Raw genomic sequence first — 20,292 nt, 5'->3', positions numbered from 1 at the left:
GGGCGGGGCCAGGGAGCAGGATGCCTGGGTCTTCAGTTCCTACCAGTAAGTCCCTAGGCCTCAGTCTCTCTCCCTTGCTCTATCAGCCTCACCACCATCCATGCTGCCCCAAGAACCTTAACTCCAAACAGTTTCCAGACAGGAGAAGCTGAAAGGATCTCCTTTCACCCCGACTTTTGGCCAGGGCCTTCCACAGCACCTGCCAAGGCCAGCAGGTAAAGTGGGAGGGTTAGGGCATGGAGAAAGGGTGGACTCAGACCAGAATGCTCTTTGCACCTGAATCACAACCGCAGACTTAAGGGAAGAATCTGAGTCTTGAGAGAAGGAGGTGTCCTTAGCCTGGGGAAAACAAATCTGAGGCACCTGGGGTTTCGGTTTAACGGAGGTGAGGAACCTGGAGGCAAAGGTGGGCAGATTCTCTCAAGCAGTGTCAAGCAGTGTGGAGTCCATGGTGGCAGGGAGGTGTTTGGTCTTAGGATGTGCAGTCTGGAACTCTGGCCTTGCTCCTGCGGAACCTCCTGAGTGTGAATTCAATCCACGGTGGATGGATGGAAAGGAGTTGGGAAGGGAAATCGCCTGATGGCAGCAATTAGGAGAGGGTGAGAAGTTGGATGGGCAACAGCCAAGCTGTCTCATCAGCGGCCCTGCCCCCTACCTTGGCCTCCCAGGGTTGGGATGCGGGGACAGGCTGTGAGGGATTGGAAAGAAGGGATTGGAAAGACAGAAACAGAGCTGTTACCGGGGCGGGAAGATGAGCTGCGCAGGAATGTAGAGAAAGTGGCACAGACCAGAGCCCTGAAGATAATCGGGGGAAGGAGGAATCGGGTCTGGTGAACTAGAAGTTTCTAGAGTTGGGGGCGCCCGGCGCCGGGCGCGGGCGCCGGCGGGCGGGCCTTCTGGGGTGGGGGGCGGGCAGCTGTGTCGTCAGGAGCGGGGCGGCCCCGCGGCGGCGGCGTCTGCCTGGCCCGTCCCCTCCAGCCCAGCTCGGGCTCCAGCTCCCGCGCCGGCGCTCCAGCTCCGACCGCGCGCCCTCCGCAGGCAAGGTAGAGACCCCGCGAGCCCCCTGCCGCCTCCCGCCCTCCCGCACCGGAGCAGGCCGGGGCGGGGGCCGCGGGAGGGGACGCCCCACGGGCTAGGGTAGGGCTGCTGGGCCGAGAAGGAGGAAGCATGACAGCTGGAGCGGGTAGCTAGAAGGGTTTACGCCAGGAGCGGGGGGCGGCGGGAGGGCTGGCCCAGAACCCCGTAAGCAGTGTTTCCCCCAGACCTTGCCCTCCGTCTGTCCCGATCACTCGGACGGATGCTGAAGCTGGGCTCCTGGGGACCCGAGTCGGAGGAAAGTCCATTTTGGAACCTGCACAGCGCTGCACGGGTGGAGAAGTGTTCTTGTTTGGCCTCCTGGTCCCCAACTTCCCACCCCTCTCCTTTCCACAGCTGTCACCGGGAAGTTTCTGAAACTACCTGGGTCTGAATCCCACTTTTCACCTTTCAATGGGGGAAATGAGCTTTACTGAGGAAGAAATGCAAATATTGCTGGGCATCTCCTCAACCTCTTAACCGTATGAGCCCACATCCCCCAAGCGTGCCAACATCGTAACTTCCTCCTGTAGTGCACAGTGACACACACACACACACACACAAACACCACCCCCTTAATCAGGCAACACTACCATCTGCGATGTTTGTGGAGGCTTAACAAATATTAAGGCTTCAAGCCAAATGATTCCCTCTCAGGGGCCACTGACTGGTAGCAGGGATGGGCAGGAAGGAAGAGACCCTCCCTCAGTCTTCAGAAAGAGGAGGAAGATGCAAGCCCTGGTGTGGTTAAGGGATTCAGAAGTCCAGGTAATCAGGTCTGGGCCCTCAGAAGGGAGTGCCTGCCCCTTAGGATTCCTTGCTGGGTCAGCCGGAGTGTTCTGGGGGCATAGCTGATTCTTGGGTAATGGTAAACCTACATGACTTGGAATGTGAGCAATGAGTGTTGATGTGAAAAAGGAAACTTTAAATGTTAGCACTAGCTTTGGAAATCATAGTTATCTCTCAGTTACCAGCAATTTTAGTACTTAATGTTTAAAATAAGATCTAGAAGACCAGAGACACTAAGATTTAATGGAATGGACTAAGGACACTATGTCTAGAGTCTGGGTGTGACCCTGAGAGAGTGGCTCTCTATCTGGGCCTCAGTTTCTTCCTCTGTAAAATAAGAGAGTTGGTGCCTCCCAGCTCTGAGGACATTCTAGGACTCTCTGCCTCCAAGTCAACTTCTTTCTCACCCCAAGTTGGTAGGGACGGGCAGGGAAACCAGAGGAGGGAGGGGAAGGGTGAGTCACAAATAGCTGGCGGGTTGGGCAGCAGACCCCACCCTTCCAGCCCTAGCCTTCGCCTGGACTAGCCCAGGTTATAGCCTCGGGGCTGGGACGGAGCAGGACAAAATTGGACTTGTTCCAGACTTTTAAGGCCCTGGACAACTGAAAAAATCCCAGGAGCCTTTATGTCCAAGGTCCCAGCCCAGGGGTGTCCTTGGACCCTGATAGTCTAGTTTCTATAGCCACCTCCTCACCCTCCCAGAGGCAAAATGCAGGATCCTGATATTACATGCCTGTGCCTGAGACATGACACAGGTGGGAAGGTATACAACTTGGGCTTCACTGCTGCTGGGAGTTCCTAGAATTTATGCCATCCTGGGTCCAAGGCATTATTTTTCCTACTCTCCAGATATGTTTCTCTAGGTACCACCCTTGTATAATAATAATAACAATAATAATAATAGCTAATGTTTATTGAGTTCTTTCTCTGTGCCATGCAGTTTGCTAAGTATATTGCATGTATTACCTTATTTAACCCCCCCATGGTGACTGATTTCTCCAGGTAACCATTTTACTGATAAGGAAACAGGTTCAGGGAGATGAAATAACTCACCCAAGAGCTAGAATTCTTTTTTCTTTTTGCCCACGCTGCGTGGCATGTGGAATCTTAGTTCCCTGACCAGTGATCGAACCCACGCCCCTTGCGTTGGAAGCGCGGAGTCTTAACCACTGGAACACCAGGGAAGTCCCCAGAGCTAGAATTCTAATCCAAGCCTATCTAATTCAAAAGTCCATTCTTTTAACTTCTACTATATACTACATGTAAGATGGGGGGGCTTGTGAAAAGACAGGCAAGAGAGAAGTATTCTGTCTTCTCTCCTGTTTGTCTCTTGTTTGCTCTCTCCCTGTCACTTTCTCTCTCAGATTCCATTTCCTAGAACCTTGGAGCCATCTAAGAATCCCCAGGGGTAATCAGAGAGGCTAATTAAGCCTTACAGGCCCCATTAGCCATAAGACTATTATGTATTCATTAGATCTGTTGGCAGGAGAAGTTAGATTATAGTCATTGAAAGGGCCAGATGGGTGGAGTCCTTTCTCCACCATATTAGTGTCTCAGAACCCCCTTCTAAGTGTTCCCAGAGAGCCTCCAGAACAGGAATGCTATACATGGAGGTGAGTGGCAGAGATGTCCCAAGGGCAGAGGTTACAGAGAAGTTTCTTGCACCATCAGAAAAGAAATTCTATTAGACCCTAACTGCCTCCTTAAGCCTGCCCCAACCACCCTAAATAAGTGGGCGGAGGGGAGACAGAAGGTCAGGGCCTTGGATGGAGTACCACAATAAGTGCTTTTTAGCATCATTCATTCATTTAACAAATATTCATTTAGCACCTACTATATGTGCTCCACATTGTCTCATGTTCCCCTCACTGTCCAGATGGATACTCTGGCATCCCATTTAACCGTGTTTGGATTAAGAGTCCTCATATATGACTCCCTAGCTTTATATAACTATTTGTACAACCAATATGGAGCACTTATAACATGATGGGGATTAGGTATTGGGGATACAGTGGTGAATAAGACTGATAAGTTCCTGCCCTGTGGAACTTACATTTTGGTAGGAAAAGACAAACAGTAAACAAAGAAGCAAATAAATGGGCTAGATAATCTCCAGTTGTGATAAGTTCTATGAAGGAAACAAAAGAGGGTGCTACGCAAAGGAGGGGGGGCTACCTTAGGACAGAATGATCAAGGAAGGTCTCTTGGAGGAGCTGGCATTTCAACTTAGGCAAGAAGTCAGCTCTGCCAAGAGTGGGGAAGGGTGGTCCAGGCAGACAGAACAGTAAGTCTCATGGCCCTGAGCAGGGAAGAACTTGGCATGCTTGAGGAACAAAAAGGAGGGCAGTGAGACTAGAAGGCAGTGTGTGAAAGGGAGAGTGGAACAAGAGGAGGACAGAGAGGTGGTGGGAGAGGGGGGTTGCACCACGAAGTTCTTGGGTTGGAGCCTTGGCTCCTCCACTTGTCACCTGCCTTGGGAAGTCCCAACCTCTTTGAGCTCCCGTTTCTTCACCTGTAGAATGGCTGTACCAATAATTTCCTAGCTCATAGAATTTGATTTTACTTGTTAATACAATAACTACCATTCTTTGTAGGCCCTCTATATGCCAGTTGTTATACTAGGTACTTTTCACACATTATTTGACTTAATCCTCACAACTGTGAAAGATAGGTATCATTCTGCCATTTTATAGCTGTACTTTGCCCAAGTCACACAGCGGTAACACAGCTAAGAATGGAACCCAGATATGACTAACCCCAGTTTTGTTTGACTCCAAAGTGGTGTTGTACTATGCTCATGTAAGATATTGTTATTGCTGTTATTGAATCCTCAAGGCAAGTTGCCCTCTGCAGCTTGGCCCCCGGGTCAGTGGTCAGCACGATCCACGTGATGGCTCCTCCTTGGTCCCTGGGTCCCATAGCTGAAAGCTGGGGCTCCCTAAACACTGCTAACCTAGCAGGGTGGAAGGAAGGCTCCCGCACTCAGCACAACCCTCCTGGAGCTGAGAAGCCAGGCAGATGCTCAGAGCCTTCTTCCCCTACCTTCTCCCCAATCTCTCGTGCCTGGGTCCCGCCCTTCCCCAGTGGAGCGCTGCGGGACGCAGACGAGGCGTGGCCGGGGCTGGGGACCCGGCTAGAGCTGGTTCTGTGTCGCGCGCGTCAGAAGCGCTAGAGGTCGTTGCGGGGCGTGGGTGGCTCTGGGAGTGGTAGCTGAGCGGGGCTGGGGACCGGGGCTGGAGGCGGAGCAAGATGGGGTCGTGGCCCGGGAGGCGTGCCGCCATCTCAGTGAGAACCACCGGAGGGCCGGGGCTGCGGGATGAGAAGGGAGATGGGACAGAGCGCAGGCCCGGCAGAGACTGCAGAGATTGGGGGTGGAGGGAGAAAAGGTAGGAGCAGGCGAGGGACACTCACACAGAGACGCGTATAGCCTGGGAAAGAGGGGTGGGGGGGAGGGAGGTGAGGGATGGTCAGAGATGAATCAAGACAGATTGGGGAAGAAATCAGGGAGCTGGAGAAGGATACAGAAATGTTGGAGAGAAAGTCAGGGATGAGTCAGAGAAACAGAGACAGAGGACAGACACTGTCAGGGAGAGATAGAGACACAGAGGAGAGGAACACAGGGAAAGGAAGAGACTTAGGGAGGGACTCAGAAACAAGAAAAGAACAGAAATAGTAGTAGGAGTGGAAAATGAACAGAGTATACAGAAGCAAAGAGACCCAGACAGCTGGCCAGTCCTGCCGCATGCTCTTGTCGTCTTCCTCCAGAGCTACCCTTGGCAGCAGAGTTCCAGGAGCCAGAAGTACTACTACCAAGCTGTCTTCGTGTCCATCCTTAAGAAAAAAAGAAAGATGGCCAAGGAGAGGGGCCTAATAAGCCCCAGTGATTTTGCCCAGCTGCAAAAATACATGGAATGTGAGTCTTCCTCTCAGTCCTTCAGTCCTGGAGACCTTACCCTTAGACAATACCTCCTCCTCCTCATTCCCCCCAGTTCCCCCTCTTTTCCCCAGTGGCCTTGAGACAGGATGCTCCTGAGATATGCCTGGCCGGGAGCAGGAGGGGAGGGAAATAGGAAGATGCCCGTGGTCTTAGCTCTCTACCCACCTTCTCTGAATCTTGACTGCCTGCACCAAATCTCAAAGAAGAGAAATAAAGAGGGCAACCACTTTGGAGGATCTGAAATGTTTTTCTCTCTGTACTTCTGTATTTCTTCTTGGAATTTCTTTTTCATCTCACTGGAGTCTTCTTTCCTGTTGTATGTCTGGGTGGGACTGTGGCAGAGGGCAGGGAGAGCTGAACCAGACTAATGCTCTCTTCACTCTCTTCACATCCTAGACTCCACCAAAAAGGTCAGTGATGTCCTAAAGCTCTTTGAGGATGGTGAAATGGCTGAATATCTCCAAGGAGATGTGAGTGGCAGCTGGGAAATCCTCTCCTTCACCAACTCCTCCCACCTTTGTTTTTGCTGCTCCATTGGGATGCCCAACTTCCAGGGATTATTCTGGGCCCAACCCTTGCTATCCTCTCTCCAGATTCCCCAGCATCCATTGTTACTGCAACTATTGCTTTAGGACAAAACAAGAGATTCTAGTAGCTCAGGACTTAGCCCAATAAACCATACTCCTGCCTTGGATGCTTCTCAACCCTGCACTTACTGTCACTGTCTCCACCACTCCCGATTCAGTCCCCAACTCCCATCCTGCAGATCTCCCCAGGGTAATGCTTGCTCTCATCATAGGCCATTGGGTACGAGGGATTCCAGCAATTCCTGAAAATCTATCTGGACGTGGATAATGTTCCCAGTCCCCTAAGCCTGGCACTGTTTCAATCCTTCCAGACTAGTTACTGCTTAGAAGAGACTGTAAAAGAAGGTATGGTCATGTAGGTGGGACTGGGCTGGGCCTCCTGAAGAAAAGTCAAATTAAGTGTGGGTTTTGGGGTAAGAGTTGAATTGAGTCACATGTTGGGGGCAGGGTGGTGGGAGGGGGAGGTAGAGGGTAGCCAGGCTTGCCTAGGAGCCAGAGGGAGGAAAGTTAAAGGGAAGAATTGGAACAAAGGAAAAGAGAAGAGCCAGACTGGAGGGAGCCCCAACCTCAGATCTGCTGTACTTTCTGTAACCAGATGTGGTGTGTCTCAGTGATGTCTCCTGCTACTTTTCCCTTCTGGAGGGTGGCCGGCCAGAAGACAAGCTAGAGTGTGAGTTACCATTCTGGACTGGGAGAGGGAAGGAAAGGTGAAGGGAGAGAGGGTACTCCCCAGCCTTCCTTCCCTCATTTTTTCAGGATTCCTAAAGGCTGACAGGCCAGACAAAGGTGGGGCCAGAGCATGGGCCCATTTCCTCTGTTTCCCCAGATGCCTTATACCTAACGCCATCTACCATAGTCACCCTAGTTCCCACGTCTTGTATATTTTCATGTGGGGGACCCGGGATGGGATGTGGGAGGTGTGTACTGTCTCGCCTATCAGGTTCACCAAGGGTAGAATCCAGACCTGTTTCCCCTCCCTTTTTGTCTCCCATCTCAGTCCCAGCCCCACGTCCTGGGCTCTTCATCCAAAAAGTCTCTCCTTATCTCTTTGTTTCCCCTGTATTCTGTTATGAGTTCTTTGGGTATCCCTCACAAACTGACCCTGGCCCCCTAAAACACCCCACAGTCACCTTCAAGCTGTACGACACGGACAGAAATGGGATCCTGGACAGCTCAGTGAGTTGGGGGACCTGTATGCTGGGCAAGGGAATATGTGTCCATTTGTCTGTGTCCACCTGTCCCAACTCTTCCAGGATCTTAGGAAGCAGAGGAAGCTAGAGGGAGAAGCTGAGTCCTCTAGGACTAAATCTGGGAGTAGGTCCCAAGCTCTTGACCCCTAAAAGAGGATGCTGGAGACACGACTTGGGGGCTTCCTTGCAAACACAGACACATAGACATTCATTTACTTGGCAGAGACACCTGAGAATGAGAGGGGGTCTGTGGGTGGAACTCAGGAACCCTGATTTCTAGAGGAGGGTTTGGATGGTGGTAGTGAGGCAGGATATGGCTGTGGCTCTTACCCTCTCGACCCTCAGGAAGTGGACAAAATCATCATACAGATGATGCGAGTGGCTGAATACCTGGATTGGGAGGTGTCTGAGCTGAGGCCGGTAAGGCAATTCTTCCTGCATGTCCCTTGTTGTACCTGCTCCCTAGTGAGACCTTTATCTACCTCACCCCATCTCTGACAGGCAGCCTGGTGCCCTTGGCTAGGATGGCTAGGCTGGCTGTCCTAGGGGGCAGTGGAGAAGTGTCAGATCTGAGGGGTTACTCACACCAGAAGTCCACCTCCCCACATTCTCTGCTCAGATTCTTCAGGAGATGATGAAAGAGATTGACTATGATGGCAGTGGCTCTGTCTCCCTAGCTGAGTGGCTCCGGGCTGGGGCCACCACCGTGCCACTGCTAGTGCTACTGGGTCTGGAGATGGTGAGTAGGAGAGACTTGTGAGGATGGGTAAAACAGTTGCCTTGGGTTGTACTTGCCAGAGGTTGGCACTCTAAGGGCTTAGACATTCCCCAGCATCTGCTGTGCCCTCCCAGACCCTGAAGGACAATGGGCAGCACATGTGGAGACCCAAGAGGTTCCCCCGACCAGTCTACTGCAACCTGTGCGAGTCGAGCATTGGTCTTGGCAAACAGGGGCTGAGCTGTAACCGTGAGTGTTGGGGCCTGGGAGTGTGGGAACAGAGGGGCAGCCCAGCTATCTGTGGGAGCACGGCGCTCTGAACTTAGAGAGACCTGGCTTTGAATCCTGGGCTCTGCCAGTGACTGGTTATGTGACCTTGGGAAAGCCACATAACTTCTTTAAGTCTTAGTTTCTTTAACTGAGAATGAGGTAATTGTGAGCATTAAATAAGTCGATGCAAGAAAGATGCTTCATGTAGTGCATGTACATACTATTAAGTCTGCAATAAAAATTAGCTATTATTATTGTTGTTGTTATTGTTGCTGTTATATCTGGACCTCCTTTACATCATCCAGCTCAGTTCCTGACACATGAATGGAGTGGGGTTGGGCATGCAGTAGCAATTGCTCTTTTAGGGGGAAGAGTGAGCAAAAGGCACAGGTCTTGGAGGTGAGCCCCCAGCCCAAATTTCAGTTCTATACCACACCCTCACAGCAAGGGGTTATATGCCATGTTTCAGTGAGTGATGCTGTCTCACCTCCAGGTAAGGAAGAAATAGGGGGAGGGGCTGCAGCTAAGCCTCTGACCTTCTTCACTCTTGCCCAGTCTGTAAATACGTCGTTCACGACCAGTGTGCCATGAAGGCCCTGCCCTGTGAAGTCAGCACCTATGCGAAGTCTCGGAAGGACATTGGTGTGAGTGACCCCACGCCCACCGGATCACCACCCGCATCCTGGCCCTGGTCCTGGCTCTTGGCCCATTGCTGCCCTCAGGCCTTCCCCTAGTCCCTGCTCAGACCCTCTCAGACAAGAGTTTGCCTTTCTCCCCAAGGTCCAATCACATGTGTGGGTGCGAGGAGGCTGTGAATCCGGACGCTGCGACCGCTGTCAGAAAAAGATCCGGATCTACCACAGTCTGGTTGGGCTGCACTGTGTGTGGTGCCACCTAGAGGTCAGTCCGGGAGCTATCCCTCCAGCCTTGCTTTGGGACCCTCCCTAAGCTGCCCTCTCCGTGGCCCCCTCCAGCACATCTCCCTTACAGCCTTGGTTGCCCTACTCCCAAGGGCTCTCTTGCAGTAGCAGACCCCGAGCTGAGAGGTGACGGGGTTCCCTCCACAATCTCTCCGTGCCTGCCTTGTCTTTCAGATCCATGACGACTGCCTGCCAGCCATGGGCCATGAGTGTGACTGTGGGCTGCTCCGCGATCACATCCTGCGTCCATCTTCCATCTATCCCAGCGTCCTTGTGAGACCCCTGGACAGCGGCTGGGAGGGGACAGGAGTGCTTCCCCAATTCACATATGCACACAATGCCATTTAGAGCAGAGAGCCTATATTTTTAGGATTCAAGTCAGACTCTCATCTGTTTATGGATTCACACAATCCAGTTTTCCTTCCTTCTGCCTCCTTCCCTTCCTAGGCCTCTGGACAGGAGCGTAAAATTAGCAAAACAAACCAGAAGACCGTGGATGATTTGAATTTGAGCACCTCTGAGGCACTACGGGTACAGGGCTGAGAGGCTTGGGCTTCATGGTGGGGACCTCATAGGAGGGAATGAAGTGGGAAACCTGGGGACTGGTTCCTGCTCCCTGGGGGAGGGGAAAGCCGCCTGGGGGGAATGCCAGCCCTCTGCTCCTGTCTCTGGGGCCCATCTTAACTCTGACAAAATCCTGCTTTCCTTATCCTTGTTTTCTTCCCTCAATGCAGATTGACCCTGTTTCTAACACCCACCCACTTCTGGTCTTTGTCAACCCCAAGAGTGGTGGGAAGCAAGGGGAGAGGTGAGAAGAGCTCTACTAGGTCTTGTAAAATAGAGAGGGAAGATGGACAGAGGCTGGGAATCTGTGTGTATGCAGGGGACATACCTTGAGGACATCAAGAGAGTGGAGTACAGGGACTTCCCTGGCGGTCCAATGGTTAGGACTCCATGCTTCCACTGCAGGGGGCGGGGGTTCCATCCCTGGTGGGCAAACTAAGATCCTGCATGCTGCACGGCACGGCCACAAAAAAAAAGAGAGAGAGAGAGAGAGAGAGCGGAGTACAGAATATCCATGCCATGCCCTGCCATGAGCTTTCCTTTTTCCCCACACAGGGTGCTTTGGAAATTCCAGTATCTACTAAACCCTCGACAGGTGTTTAACCTCCTAAAGGATGGTCCCGAGCCAGGGTGAGTATAGGTGAGGGGCTGTATCGCAGGGTTTGTGTGTGTCTGCCTATCTGTGTATGTTGGAAGAGAGCAGGAAAGAGTGCTTGTTGGGAGGGGAGGGCCAGGGGAAGCCCAGGAAACCAGACTTCAGAATGCTGCTTTTGCTGGGTATCCCTACCTCTGAATTCTCCAGCTCATCTCTGTTCTGCTCTCAAAGAATGGAGATACCAATTTCTCCCTCACCACTAAGGAGTGGCTATAAGATTTCCCCATTGTACTTTTTCTCTACCCTTAATAGAAACAAGTTGTTTGACAAAGGGGAAGGGTGTTATAAGGAATGAGAGACAAGAAGTACTTACTCTGCCTGTCCAAGAGTTGGGTAGCCTCAGTCCAGTTATCCTTCCTCATCTTCTCTCTCACCTTTTGTCTCAGGCTCAGATTCTTCAGAGATGTTCCTGATTACCGGATTTTGGTGTGTGGCGGAGATGGCACAGTAGGCTGGATTCTAGAGACCATTGGTCAGTGCAGGGAGCGGCTCCGGGCTGGGCCCAGGGGCAGTGGCCTTCCAGAGCTAACTCCCTTCATCCGTCTCCTTACCTGCCTCCACAGACAAAGCCAACTTGCCTGTTGTGCCTCCTGTTGCTGTGTTGCCCCTGGGCACTGGAAATGATCTGGCTCGTTGCCTAAGATGGGGAGGAGGTAAGTGGTTAGAAATTGTTTTCCTGGGGAATGGGGGAGTTGGATAGGTAGGGAAAGGCACACAGAGAAGGCATTTAGGCATCTGGTGAAGAAAAAGCCTTGGCGGAAAAGAGAGGCACAGATGGGTGGGTCCCAAAGGAAGAGAGCTCTGGAAGAAGCAAAGACCTGAAGGGTCAAGGATGACAGTCTGAACCTAGAAGGGTCAAGGGTGACAGTCCTCTTCCCTATAAACCTAAAAATATCCTTCTGTTTCTCCCAAGTCTTAGGGCTCAGAATCAAAGAATATGGGGTAGAGAGGACAATGTGGGAATAAGGAAGGTTGTATAAGAGCTAAGCCAGTTGCTGAGTGATGGAGCTAGCAGGGAGCTTGGCCATGATTCATTCATTTATTCAACCAATTACACTCGACCCTTGAACAGCATGGTCTTGAACGGCGCCGGTCCACTTATTGAGGATATTTTTCAGTAGTAAATACTACAAGACTACACAGTCCATGGTTGGTTGAATCCGCAGATGTGGAGAAACAGTGGATACGGAGGGCCAACTATAAGTTATACGCGGACTAAACCCCACGTTATTCAGGGGTCAGCTGTAATCAGGGGTCATTCATTCATTCATAATTTTCCCCATGTCTATTGCAACAGTCTCCTAACTGCTCTCCCATTTCTAGTCTCTTTTTCCCGTCAAAGAGAAAGTTTGAGAGATGTAATCGGTAGATAGGTCAGTGTGGGGCAGATTGAAATTGTCTTGGAATTGAGGAAGTTGTCTTGGAATTGAGGCTCTTGGATTCAGAGTCCAGCTCTGAGATCTCACAGGAGATTATGGAATAGGAGGCTGCTAAGGAGAGCAAAAAGTATTCTCGGTGGAAGAAGTTGTGTAAGGCCAGAGGAGTCACCAAACAACATGGTGGTGCATTTTGGAAAGCGAGTCGTTCATTGTGACTGGGACATAGGGTGCACAGTGGGCAATGAGAAGAGGGAGGACTGAATTGACCAGGGTCCAGATAATGGAGGGTCATGAATGCTGTGGTGAGGAGTTTTCAACTTCATCCTGCCAGAGTTTGAAAACTGACAGCCCACAGAAATGATGTGTAGTGTTTTGTATTGTTTGTCTTGCAGTGTTTTGAATTTTTTTGACCTTGGTTATTTCTAAGAAGTGGGTCATGTATTCTTCAATTCAACACAATCCTCTCACCTCCCTGCCACTCATTCACTTTACGTTTCTAGCTTCTGAGGCATTTGAATGTGCAATCCCTGAACCATGGGGAGCTCTGGAACTCATGAAAGATGTAACTAAAAGAAAAAATAGGTGTGTGTGTGTGTGTGTGTGTATGCATATATAATACTTTATATATATAAATTATAGTTTGTATATAATAAAAATTACTTTTTATATAAAATATTATTCCAGAAAGGAGAAATATCTCTGCATAATATAATTTAAATCTTGTATGTAAACATATGACCATTTTGGGGGGGGCCATGCTTAAATCCTCAACATCTGACTTTGTTTTCATTAACAGTATTAGACACTTTGAAATCATGAACTTTGAGTCTTCACTTTGTGTTTTGCAAATGAGACTCTCATAGCAGTTTCTGCTAATTCCATCTGAATCATTAAAATAATGATATAAATACAGCACTAATGAAAACTTGTGTTGATATTGAAAAAAATCCTAAGATTCGAAGGGGGATTGATGGAAAGAATACCGCTATGGGAGCTCTGTGGAGGATGGATTGGAGGAAGAAGGCAGGACCTCAACTGCAATAGTCTAGTCAAGTGATGAACAGCACAAAAGCAAAGGCAGCACCAGTGGAGTCATGGGGTAGAAGCCACAATACTTGGTAACTAATGGATTGTGGAGGAAGAGGTAAAGACAAGTATAAGACATTTTCTAGGTTTGTGGACTGAGCAGATGGGGATACCATTTATTAAAATAGGGAATATAGGGCTTCCCTGGTGGCACAGTGGTTGAGAATCCGCCTGCCAATGCAGGGGACACGGGTTCGATCCCTGGTCCGGGAAGATCCCACATGCTGCGGAGCAACTAAGCCCGTTCACCACAACTACGGAGCCTGCACTCTAGAGCCCATGAGCCACAACTACTGAGCCCACGTGCCACAACTACTGAAGCCTGTGGGCCTAGAGCCCATGCTCTGCAACAAGAGAAGCCACCGCAATGAGAAGCCGACATGCTGCAACGAAGAGTAGCCCTCGCTCGCCACAAGTAGAGAAAGCCCACATACAGCAATGAAGACCCAACTCAACCAAAAATAAATAAAGAAAATAAATAAATTTTTTTAAAAAATAAGGAATATAGGAGGAGGACCAGTTTAAGGAAGAAAGATAGATTCGGTTTTGGATGTATTGAGTTAAGGTATCAGTGGAGCACCTAGGTGGAGATGTGTGGTGGGTAGTCAGAAATTGATGTTAAGAATTTAGGAGAGAAGTCAGGACTGAAGATATGTGTTTGACAGTCATCTCCTAGGAGGTAATTGACATCCTCAGAGTAGATGAGTTACCCAGGGAAAGAGGTAAGAAGAGAAAGTGGATAAGGACAGCCAGATCCTGGTAAACACCCTATTTAAGGGTTGAACAGAAGAAGATGAATTATTAAAGGAGTCTGTATTAGTGTCCTCTTGCTGCTGTGGCAAATCACCATGGTGCCTTAAAACAACACGAATGTATTATCTTAACAGTTCTTGAGGGCACAAATCCAAAATCGTTTCCACTGCACTAAAATCAAGATGTTGGCAGGGCTGTATTTTTTCTAGAGGCTCCAAGGGAGACTCCCTTGCCTTGTCTTTTCCAGTTACTAGAGGCTGCCTGCATTCCTTGGCTCATATCCCCCCCTTCCAACCAGCAATGTTATCCTTCCAAGCTCTGCTTCCATTGTCAAATCTCCTTCCATGACTCTTCTCTCTTGTAGCCTTCTTTCACTTATTAGGAGCCCTGTGATTACATAGGGCCCAGCCAGATAATCCAGGATAATCTCCTCATCTTAAAATCCTTAATTTAATCACATCTGCAAAGTCTCTTTCGCCGTTTAAGGCAACATATGCACAGATTCTGGAGATTAGGTTGTGCACATCTCTGAAAGGCCGTTGTTTTGCTTACCACAGAGACTAAGAAAAAACAGAGCAGGTCCTCTGTAACTTTAGTGGTATTTTAGAGGCTGAGTGAGGAGTTTCATGTGTTAAAATGAGAGCTAAAGATATACTATTGGTTTTGGCAGGAATCATTGGCAATCTTTGCCAAAAGAGTTTCAGCAGGGTGGTATGGAGAAAGGCAAATTATAGTGGGTTGAACCATTGATGGAATGTGAGGAAGTGAAGACTTTTTTTTTTCTTTTCTTTTTTTTTTGCTGCACCACGCGGAATGTGGGATTTTAGTTCCCCAGCCAGGAACTGAATCCATGCCCCCTGCAGTGGAAGCGTGGAGTCTTAATCACTGGACCTCCAGGGAATTCCCTAACTAGTCCCATATTGATAGACATTTGGGTAGCATTCAGTTTTTTATTACACACCATACTGCAGTCTATCTCTGCACACAGATGGGAGAATTTCTCTAGAAGAGATTTCTAGAAGTGGAATTGCTGGCTCAAAGAGTATAAACATTTTACTAGTTATTTTAGTTTTTAAAAATTACACAAGTAATGCATCAGTACATTTTCACTGTGAAAGGTTTTAAAAAGTAAAATGTGTGAGTCTTCACATACAGGTTTCCTCTTCCCTACCCCCTCACCAAATTCCACGTTCCTCCCCAGAGATAACTACTGTTTCCTATTTGCACTCATTTTTCTGTTTCACACACACACATAACTTTTAAACAAACACAAATGGGATTATACTACACACATTGTCCTGGGACTTCTTTTTTCATTGAATATGTCTTGAAGAACTTTCCATGATACTACATAGAGATTTCATTCTGATTTCAGTAGCTGCACATTATTTCATAGCATGGATTTGGCATAATTTATAAAACCTTCCCCTCCTGGTGGACATTTAGATTGTTTCCAGTTTTTTGCTGTTTTACAGAGTACCTCAGCAAAAATCCTTACACATCCATCTCTGTGGATTTTTGTTTCTGTAGGAGAAATTCCTAAAAGTGGAATTGCTGTGTCAGAGAATATGTTTTGATAAAATTTGATAACATTTTGATAAAAGTTGCCAAATTGTCTTCCAAAAATGAAATACCAATTTATGCTCCAACTAATGGCAAATGAGAGTGCCAGTTTATTCATAATCCCATTAGCATTTGGTTTTCTCAGTCTCTTCATAGTTTGTCAATCTGATAGGCACAAAAAGTTAACTAATTTACAATTTTAATTTACAATTCTTTTAACTATTAGTAATATTGAGCATCTTTAATATGAATATTGGCCATTTGTATTTCTTCTGTGATTGGCTTGAGTTATTTGCCCATTTTTCTACTGACTTTTTAAAAAATATTTATTTATTTATTTGGCTGCCTCTGGTCTTCGTTGCAGCACGTGGGATCTTTCCTTTCGGCGCTCATTGAAGCTCATGGGCTTCTCTCTAGTTGTGGCGTGAGGGTTTTCTCTCTCTTGCTGTGGTGCATGGATTCCAGAGCGCGTGGGCTCTGTAGCTGAGGCTCACAAGCTCAGTAGTTGTGCGCAGGCTTAGTTGCCCCGTGGCATGTGGGATCTTAGTTCCCAGACCAGAGATTGAACCCGTGTCCCCTGCATTGGAAGGCGGATTCTTTACCACTGGACCACCAGGGAAGTTCTTGGCTTTTTTTTTTAATGTTATTATTATTTTTTTATTAAATTTATTTATTTTTGGCTGCGTTGGGTCTTTGTTGCTGCACGCAGGCTTTCTCTAGTTGTGGCAAGCAGAGGCCACTCTTCATTACGGTGCATGGGCTTCTTATTGCAGTGGCTTCTCTTGTTGCAGAGCACAGGCGCTAGGCACATGGGCTTCAGTAGTTGTGGCGCGTGGGCTCAGCAGTTGTGGCTCGTGGGCTAAGAGCGCAAGCTCAATATTTGTGGTGCCCAGGCTTAGTTGCTCCGCGGCATGTGGGATCTTCCCGGACCCATGTCCCCTGCATTGGCAGGCGAATTCTTAACCACTGCGCCACTAGGGAAGTCCCCCTGACTTTTTTAATATAGTGATTTGTAAGCACTTTTTGAATGTTGGAGAAGTTAGTCTGTTATGTGTGCTGCAGATATTTTTTCCCAGTTTGTCTTTTGTCTTTTTTTTTAGGTGTGTGTTTATTTAACTGTACAGAAGTTGTTTGTTTGCTTGGTTAGGTCTTTTTATTTATTTTTTTGTCAGAACTATTTCTGTTTATTTTGTGGCAATTTTGAAAATTCCAGATATATTTGCTTTACTTCTGTTTGATTTCAGAAGTTTTTAATTTTCATATAATTGTATTTATCAGTCTTTTTCTTGTTTGGCTCTGAGTTTTTTGTTTTTTTTTTTTTAATCATTGTTTTTGGGTTTTTTTAATTAATTTATTTCTTTATTTTTGGCTGTGTTGGGTCTTCGTTTCTGTGCGAGGGCTTTCTCTAGTTGCGGCAAGCGGGGGCCACTCTTCATCGCAGTGCGCGGGCCTCTCACTATCGCGGCCTCTCTTGTTGCAGAGCACAGGCTCCAGACGCGCAGGCTCAGTAGTTGTGGCTCACGGGCCCAGTTGCTCCGCGGCATGTGGGATCTTCCCAGACCAGGGCTCGAACCCGTGTCCCCTGCATTGGCAGGCAGATTCTCAACCACTGCGCCACCTGGGAAGCCCGGCTCTGAGTTTTGTACTATGCTTTAGAAAGGCCTTTTCCGCTCAAAGATTATAAAACATTCACTCATGTTTTCTGCTAGTACAAATTCTGCTTACATTTAAATTCTTTGACCCATCTTGAATTTATTTTAGTGTAAGGGGTGACTTCTACATCCAGTACCATTTACTGAATAATCTATCTTTCCCCATTTATTTAAAATGTCACAATATACTAAATTCCCATATATACTTGAGTCTATTTCTGGGCACTCTGTTCTTTACTATTGAACTTTTTATTCCAGTCACTGTGCCAGTTAGTACCGTTTTGATACCCTTGCTTTATACTGTGTTCTATCTGGTAGAATGAGGAGAGGAAGCATCAGAGAAAGAGAGAGATTATTCCCATTCATCACTTATCTTTTTCAGCACTTTTCATTTTCCTGGCTATTTTCTTTACTCTTCCAAATGAACTTTGGCGTTATTGTTAGATGCTCACACACATTGGGAACTTTCACCCTCCATGACAGTGACAGTGTGGAGAAAAGGGTCAGTAAGAGTCTGGCCTTCAGATTGGTCCATGGGAGCCATGACTGAACACCCCTGCCTTTTCACTGCTTAGGGCTCGGAGGATCTGCAGAACCAGGGCAGAGTATCCCTGGGAATCTGTGGATCTGGGAGCTGAGAGGAGGTCCGTCTGGGACCCGGGGTTCAGTGCTAACCTGTCTTCATACCATCCTTAGGGTATGAGGGACAGAATCTGGGGAAGATCCTCAAGGATTTAGAGACGAGTAAGGTGGTACACATGGATCGATGGTCTGTGGAGGTGATACCCCAACAAACTGAAGAAAAGAGTGACCCAGTCCCCTTTCAAATCATCAATAACTACTTCTCCATTGGTGTGGTCAGTGGAGTGGGGCATGGGGCGGGGAGGAAGTGGGGGTTAAGCAGGCAGAGGCTGGAGGAGGGCAGAAAAGGAAGGCAGAGGGTAAAGGAGCTGTAACACAGGGAAATCAGGAGTGGGCACAGTGGTGTGAGTTGCAAGAAAAGAATGTGGGACGAAAAAAAAAAAAAAAAGAATGTGGGACGTATCACTCCCAAACTGGAGAGTTAAAAGAGAGAGAGGGTTCTGTGCTGAGGAAGGAGGCGGCCTCTGATCTCATATGCCCTGGACTCCCCAGGATGCCTCTATTGCTCACCGATTTCACATCATGCGGGAGAAATATCCTGAGAAGTTCAACAGCAGGTGAGGAAAATGGGACAGGTGTGGGCATACACAGTGGCAGGGACCACATGGTGGCCAAGTTTGACTCAGTGCTTAGACACCTCTAGGAAGCCCCTCAACCAAGCTTCCCTGTTCCCCATGGGACTGCAGTTGGGAGGTTGATGCCCTTCCCTGTCACTTAGCCCACCTCTGCCAGCACTGTGTAATTTGTCCCCTCCCTCCTGGGCCTGGTGTTGGGACCGACACAGAATGAAGAACAAGCTATGGTACTTCGAATTTGCCACTTCTGAATCCATCTTCTCAACGTGCAAAAAGCTGGAGGAATCTTTGACAGTTGAGGTGGGCGTGATGAGAGCCAACCCCACATCCTTTTTAGCCCCTTATATCTTAATTTCTCCCTCCACAGGAGCCCTCAGGAACTTCTCATATTCTTGAACTTATACTTTGACCTCCCTGCTCTCTAATCCTGATCTCCCAAGTTCTTAAGATACACCAGTCCCTACTTCCCTCCACCTCTTGCAAACCTCCAAATCCTAGTCTTCCCAGTGTGTTATCTGGTGGAGGGAGCGGTCATGTCCATCGTGATGCCGTGAGGCAAGGATCTGTGCTCTCCTCCCCTCAGATCTGTGGGAAACCACTGGATCTGAGCAACCTGTCCCTAGAAGGCATCGCAGTGCTGAACATCCCGAGCACGCATGGCGGCTCCAATCTCTGGGGTGACACCAAGAGACCGCACAGCGATATCCATGGGATCAACCAGGCCTTAGGTGCTACAGCCAAAGTGATCACCGACCCTGATATCCTGAAAACCTGTGTACCAGGTAAGAGGAGCAGCCTTGGGAGCTTAGTGGGGGGGACTAAGGAGAAGGTGTGACTCTCTTTGGAGGAACCCTGCTTCTACAAAACCTGTCTCCCTACTTCCCACCCCCCCGCCAGACCTAAGCGACAAGCGGCTGGAAGTAGTAGGGCTGGAGGGTGCAATTGAGATGGGCCAGATCTATACCAAGCTCAAGAATGCTGGACATCGGCTAGCCAAGTGCTCTGAGATCACCTTCCAGTAAGGAAAACTCAAGCTGGGGGCTCTGAGGGAAGGCGTGGGACCAGGAAAGCAGAAGGGTATGGGAATGGTGGGGAGGGACTGTACCAGATCTTCCTCAGTAACAAAGGGTCTCAAGGCCAAGCTAAGAACAGAGTTTTGGTACTCGGTTGATAAAGAAATTGCCACCAATCTGCCTTGACCTCACACAGCACCACAAAAACCCTCCCCATGCAAATTGATGGAGAACCCTGGATGCAGACACCCTGTACAGTGAGTATTGCCTATGCCTGCCAAAAACTGAACCCCCAGGCTCCGTGGATCCTAAATTTCCATTCCACAGCTTCTTTACTTCCTGCTGAGGCCTGAAGTTCCCCTGTGCACCCTTCCTCCCAAATCCTGATTTCTCAGCCCCTGGCCTTCCTACCATGGCCTCTCTAGGACCCTGGCAACCCACCCTGAACCCTACAGATTTTCCCCCAAATCTCTGCTGCTCCAGCCCCAAGGCACTAGGTCTTATCTCTGAATGCGCCTCCTTCCCTTCCAGATCAAGATTACCCACAGGAACCAGATGCCCATGCTCATGGGCCCACCCCCCCGCTCCTCCAATTTCTTTGGCTTCTTATGCTGAGGGGGGACATCTCAGCCTCCAAGCCAGCCTTGAACCCACCTCCTTGTCCCTGGACTCTACTCCCTAGGCTCTGTACATTGCTGCCCAACCCTCCTGCCAGCTCAGGGGAGTGTTCCTTCACCCTCACAGTATTTATTATCCTGCACCACGTCCACTATTCCCCGTGCACATGTGCACACACATACACACACACGTCACAAACGATACATTGAAAGTGCCTCATCTGAATAAAATGACTTTTTTTCCCACTGGGATATCTGTTAAGTAAGTGGTACACCTCCTTCCTTTATACCTCCACTCCTTTAATGAC

The 20,292-nt window shown here is 48.7% G+C and overlaps 1 protein-coding gene across 4 annotated transcripts; it reads left to right on the top strand.

Annotated features, from left to right (window-relative positions):
• Positions 1-92: 92 nt before the first annotated feature.
• Positions 93-20,246, top strand: DGKA (diacylglycerol kinase alpha). 4 transcript variants are annotated; one of them, XM_082421784.1, is made up of 24 exons: positions 93-215; positions 5,629-5,776; positions 6,197-6,270; positions 6,600-6,732; positions 6,983-7,057; positions 7,514-7,563; positions 7,923-7,997; positions 8,197-8,316; positions 8,430-8,544; positions 9,121-9,209; positions 9,346-9,465; positions 9,660-9,758; positions 9,933-10,016; positions 10,220-10,293; positions 10,605-10,679; positions 11,091-11,176; positions 11,268-11,357; positions 17,834-17,994; positions 18,272-18,336; positions 18,564-18,654; positions 18,938-19,136; positions 19,252-19,372; positions 19,564-19,624; positions 19,899-20,246. In XM_082421784.1, exons 2-24 carry the CDS (start codon positions 5,713-5,715, stop codon positions 19,980-19,982), a joined length of 2,205 nt encoding a protein of 734 aa, XP_082277910.1. In that variant the 5' UTR covers positions 93-215; positions 5,629-5,712; the 3' UTR covers positions 19,983-20,246. The 4 variants fall into 4 exon arrangements, with proteins under 4 accessions (XP_082277910.1, XP_082277912.1, XP_082277909.1 ...); XM_082421786.1 differs by lacking the exon at positions 93-215 and adding an exon at positions 910-1,043; XM_082421783.1 differs by lacking the exon at positions 93-215 and adding an exon at positions 1,732-1,842.
• The last annotated feature ends 46 nt before the right edge of the window (positions 20,247-20,292 follow it).

Source organism: Balaenoptera physalus, assembly GCF_965194825.1.
Source record: "Balaenoptera physalus genome assembly, chromosome: 13".
NCBI classification, from domain to species: Eukaryota; Metazoa; Chordata; class Mammalia; order Artiodactyla; family Balaenopteridae; genus Balaenoptera; species Balaenoptera physalus.
This window is presented reverse-complemented; position numbering and strand designations above follow the sequence as displayed.

Bases quoted from the DNA above. Each gene is read 5' to 3' on its own strand.
- DGKA (XM_082421783.1), top strand. From the start codon at position 1,804: ATGCAAGCCCTGGTGTGGTTAAGGGATTCAGAAGTCCAG. The intron at 10,680-11,090 runs GTGAGTATAGGT...CTTTTGTCTCAG, and splicing joins AAGGATGGTCCCGAGCCAGG to GCTCAGATTCTTCAGAGATG. The intron at 19,373-19,563 runs GTAAGGAAAACT...GACCTCACACAG, and splicing joins TGCTCTGAGATCACCTTCCA to CACCACAAAAACCCTCCCCA.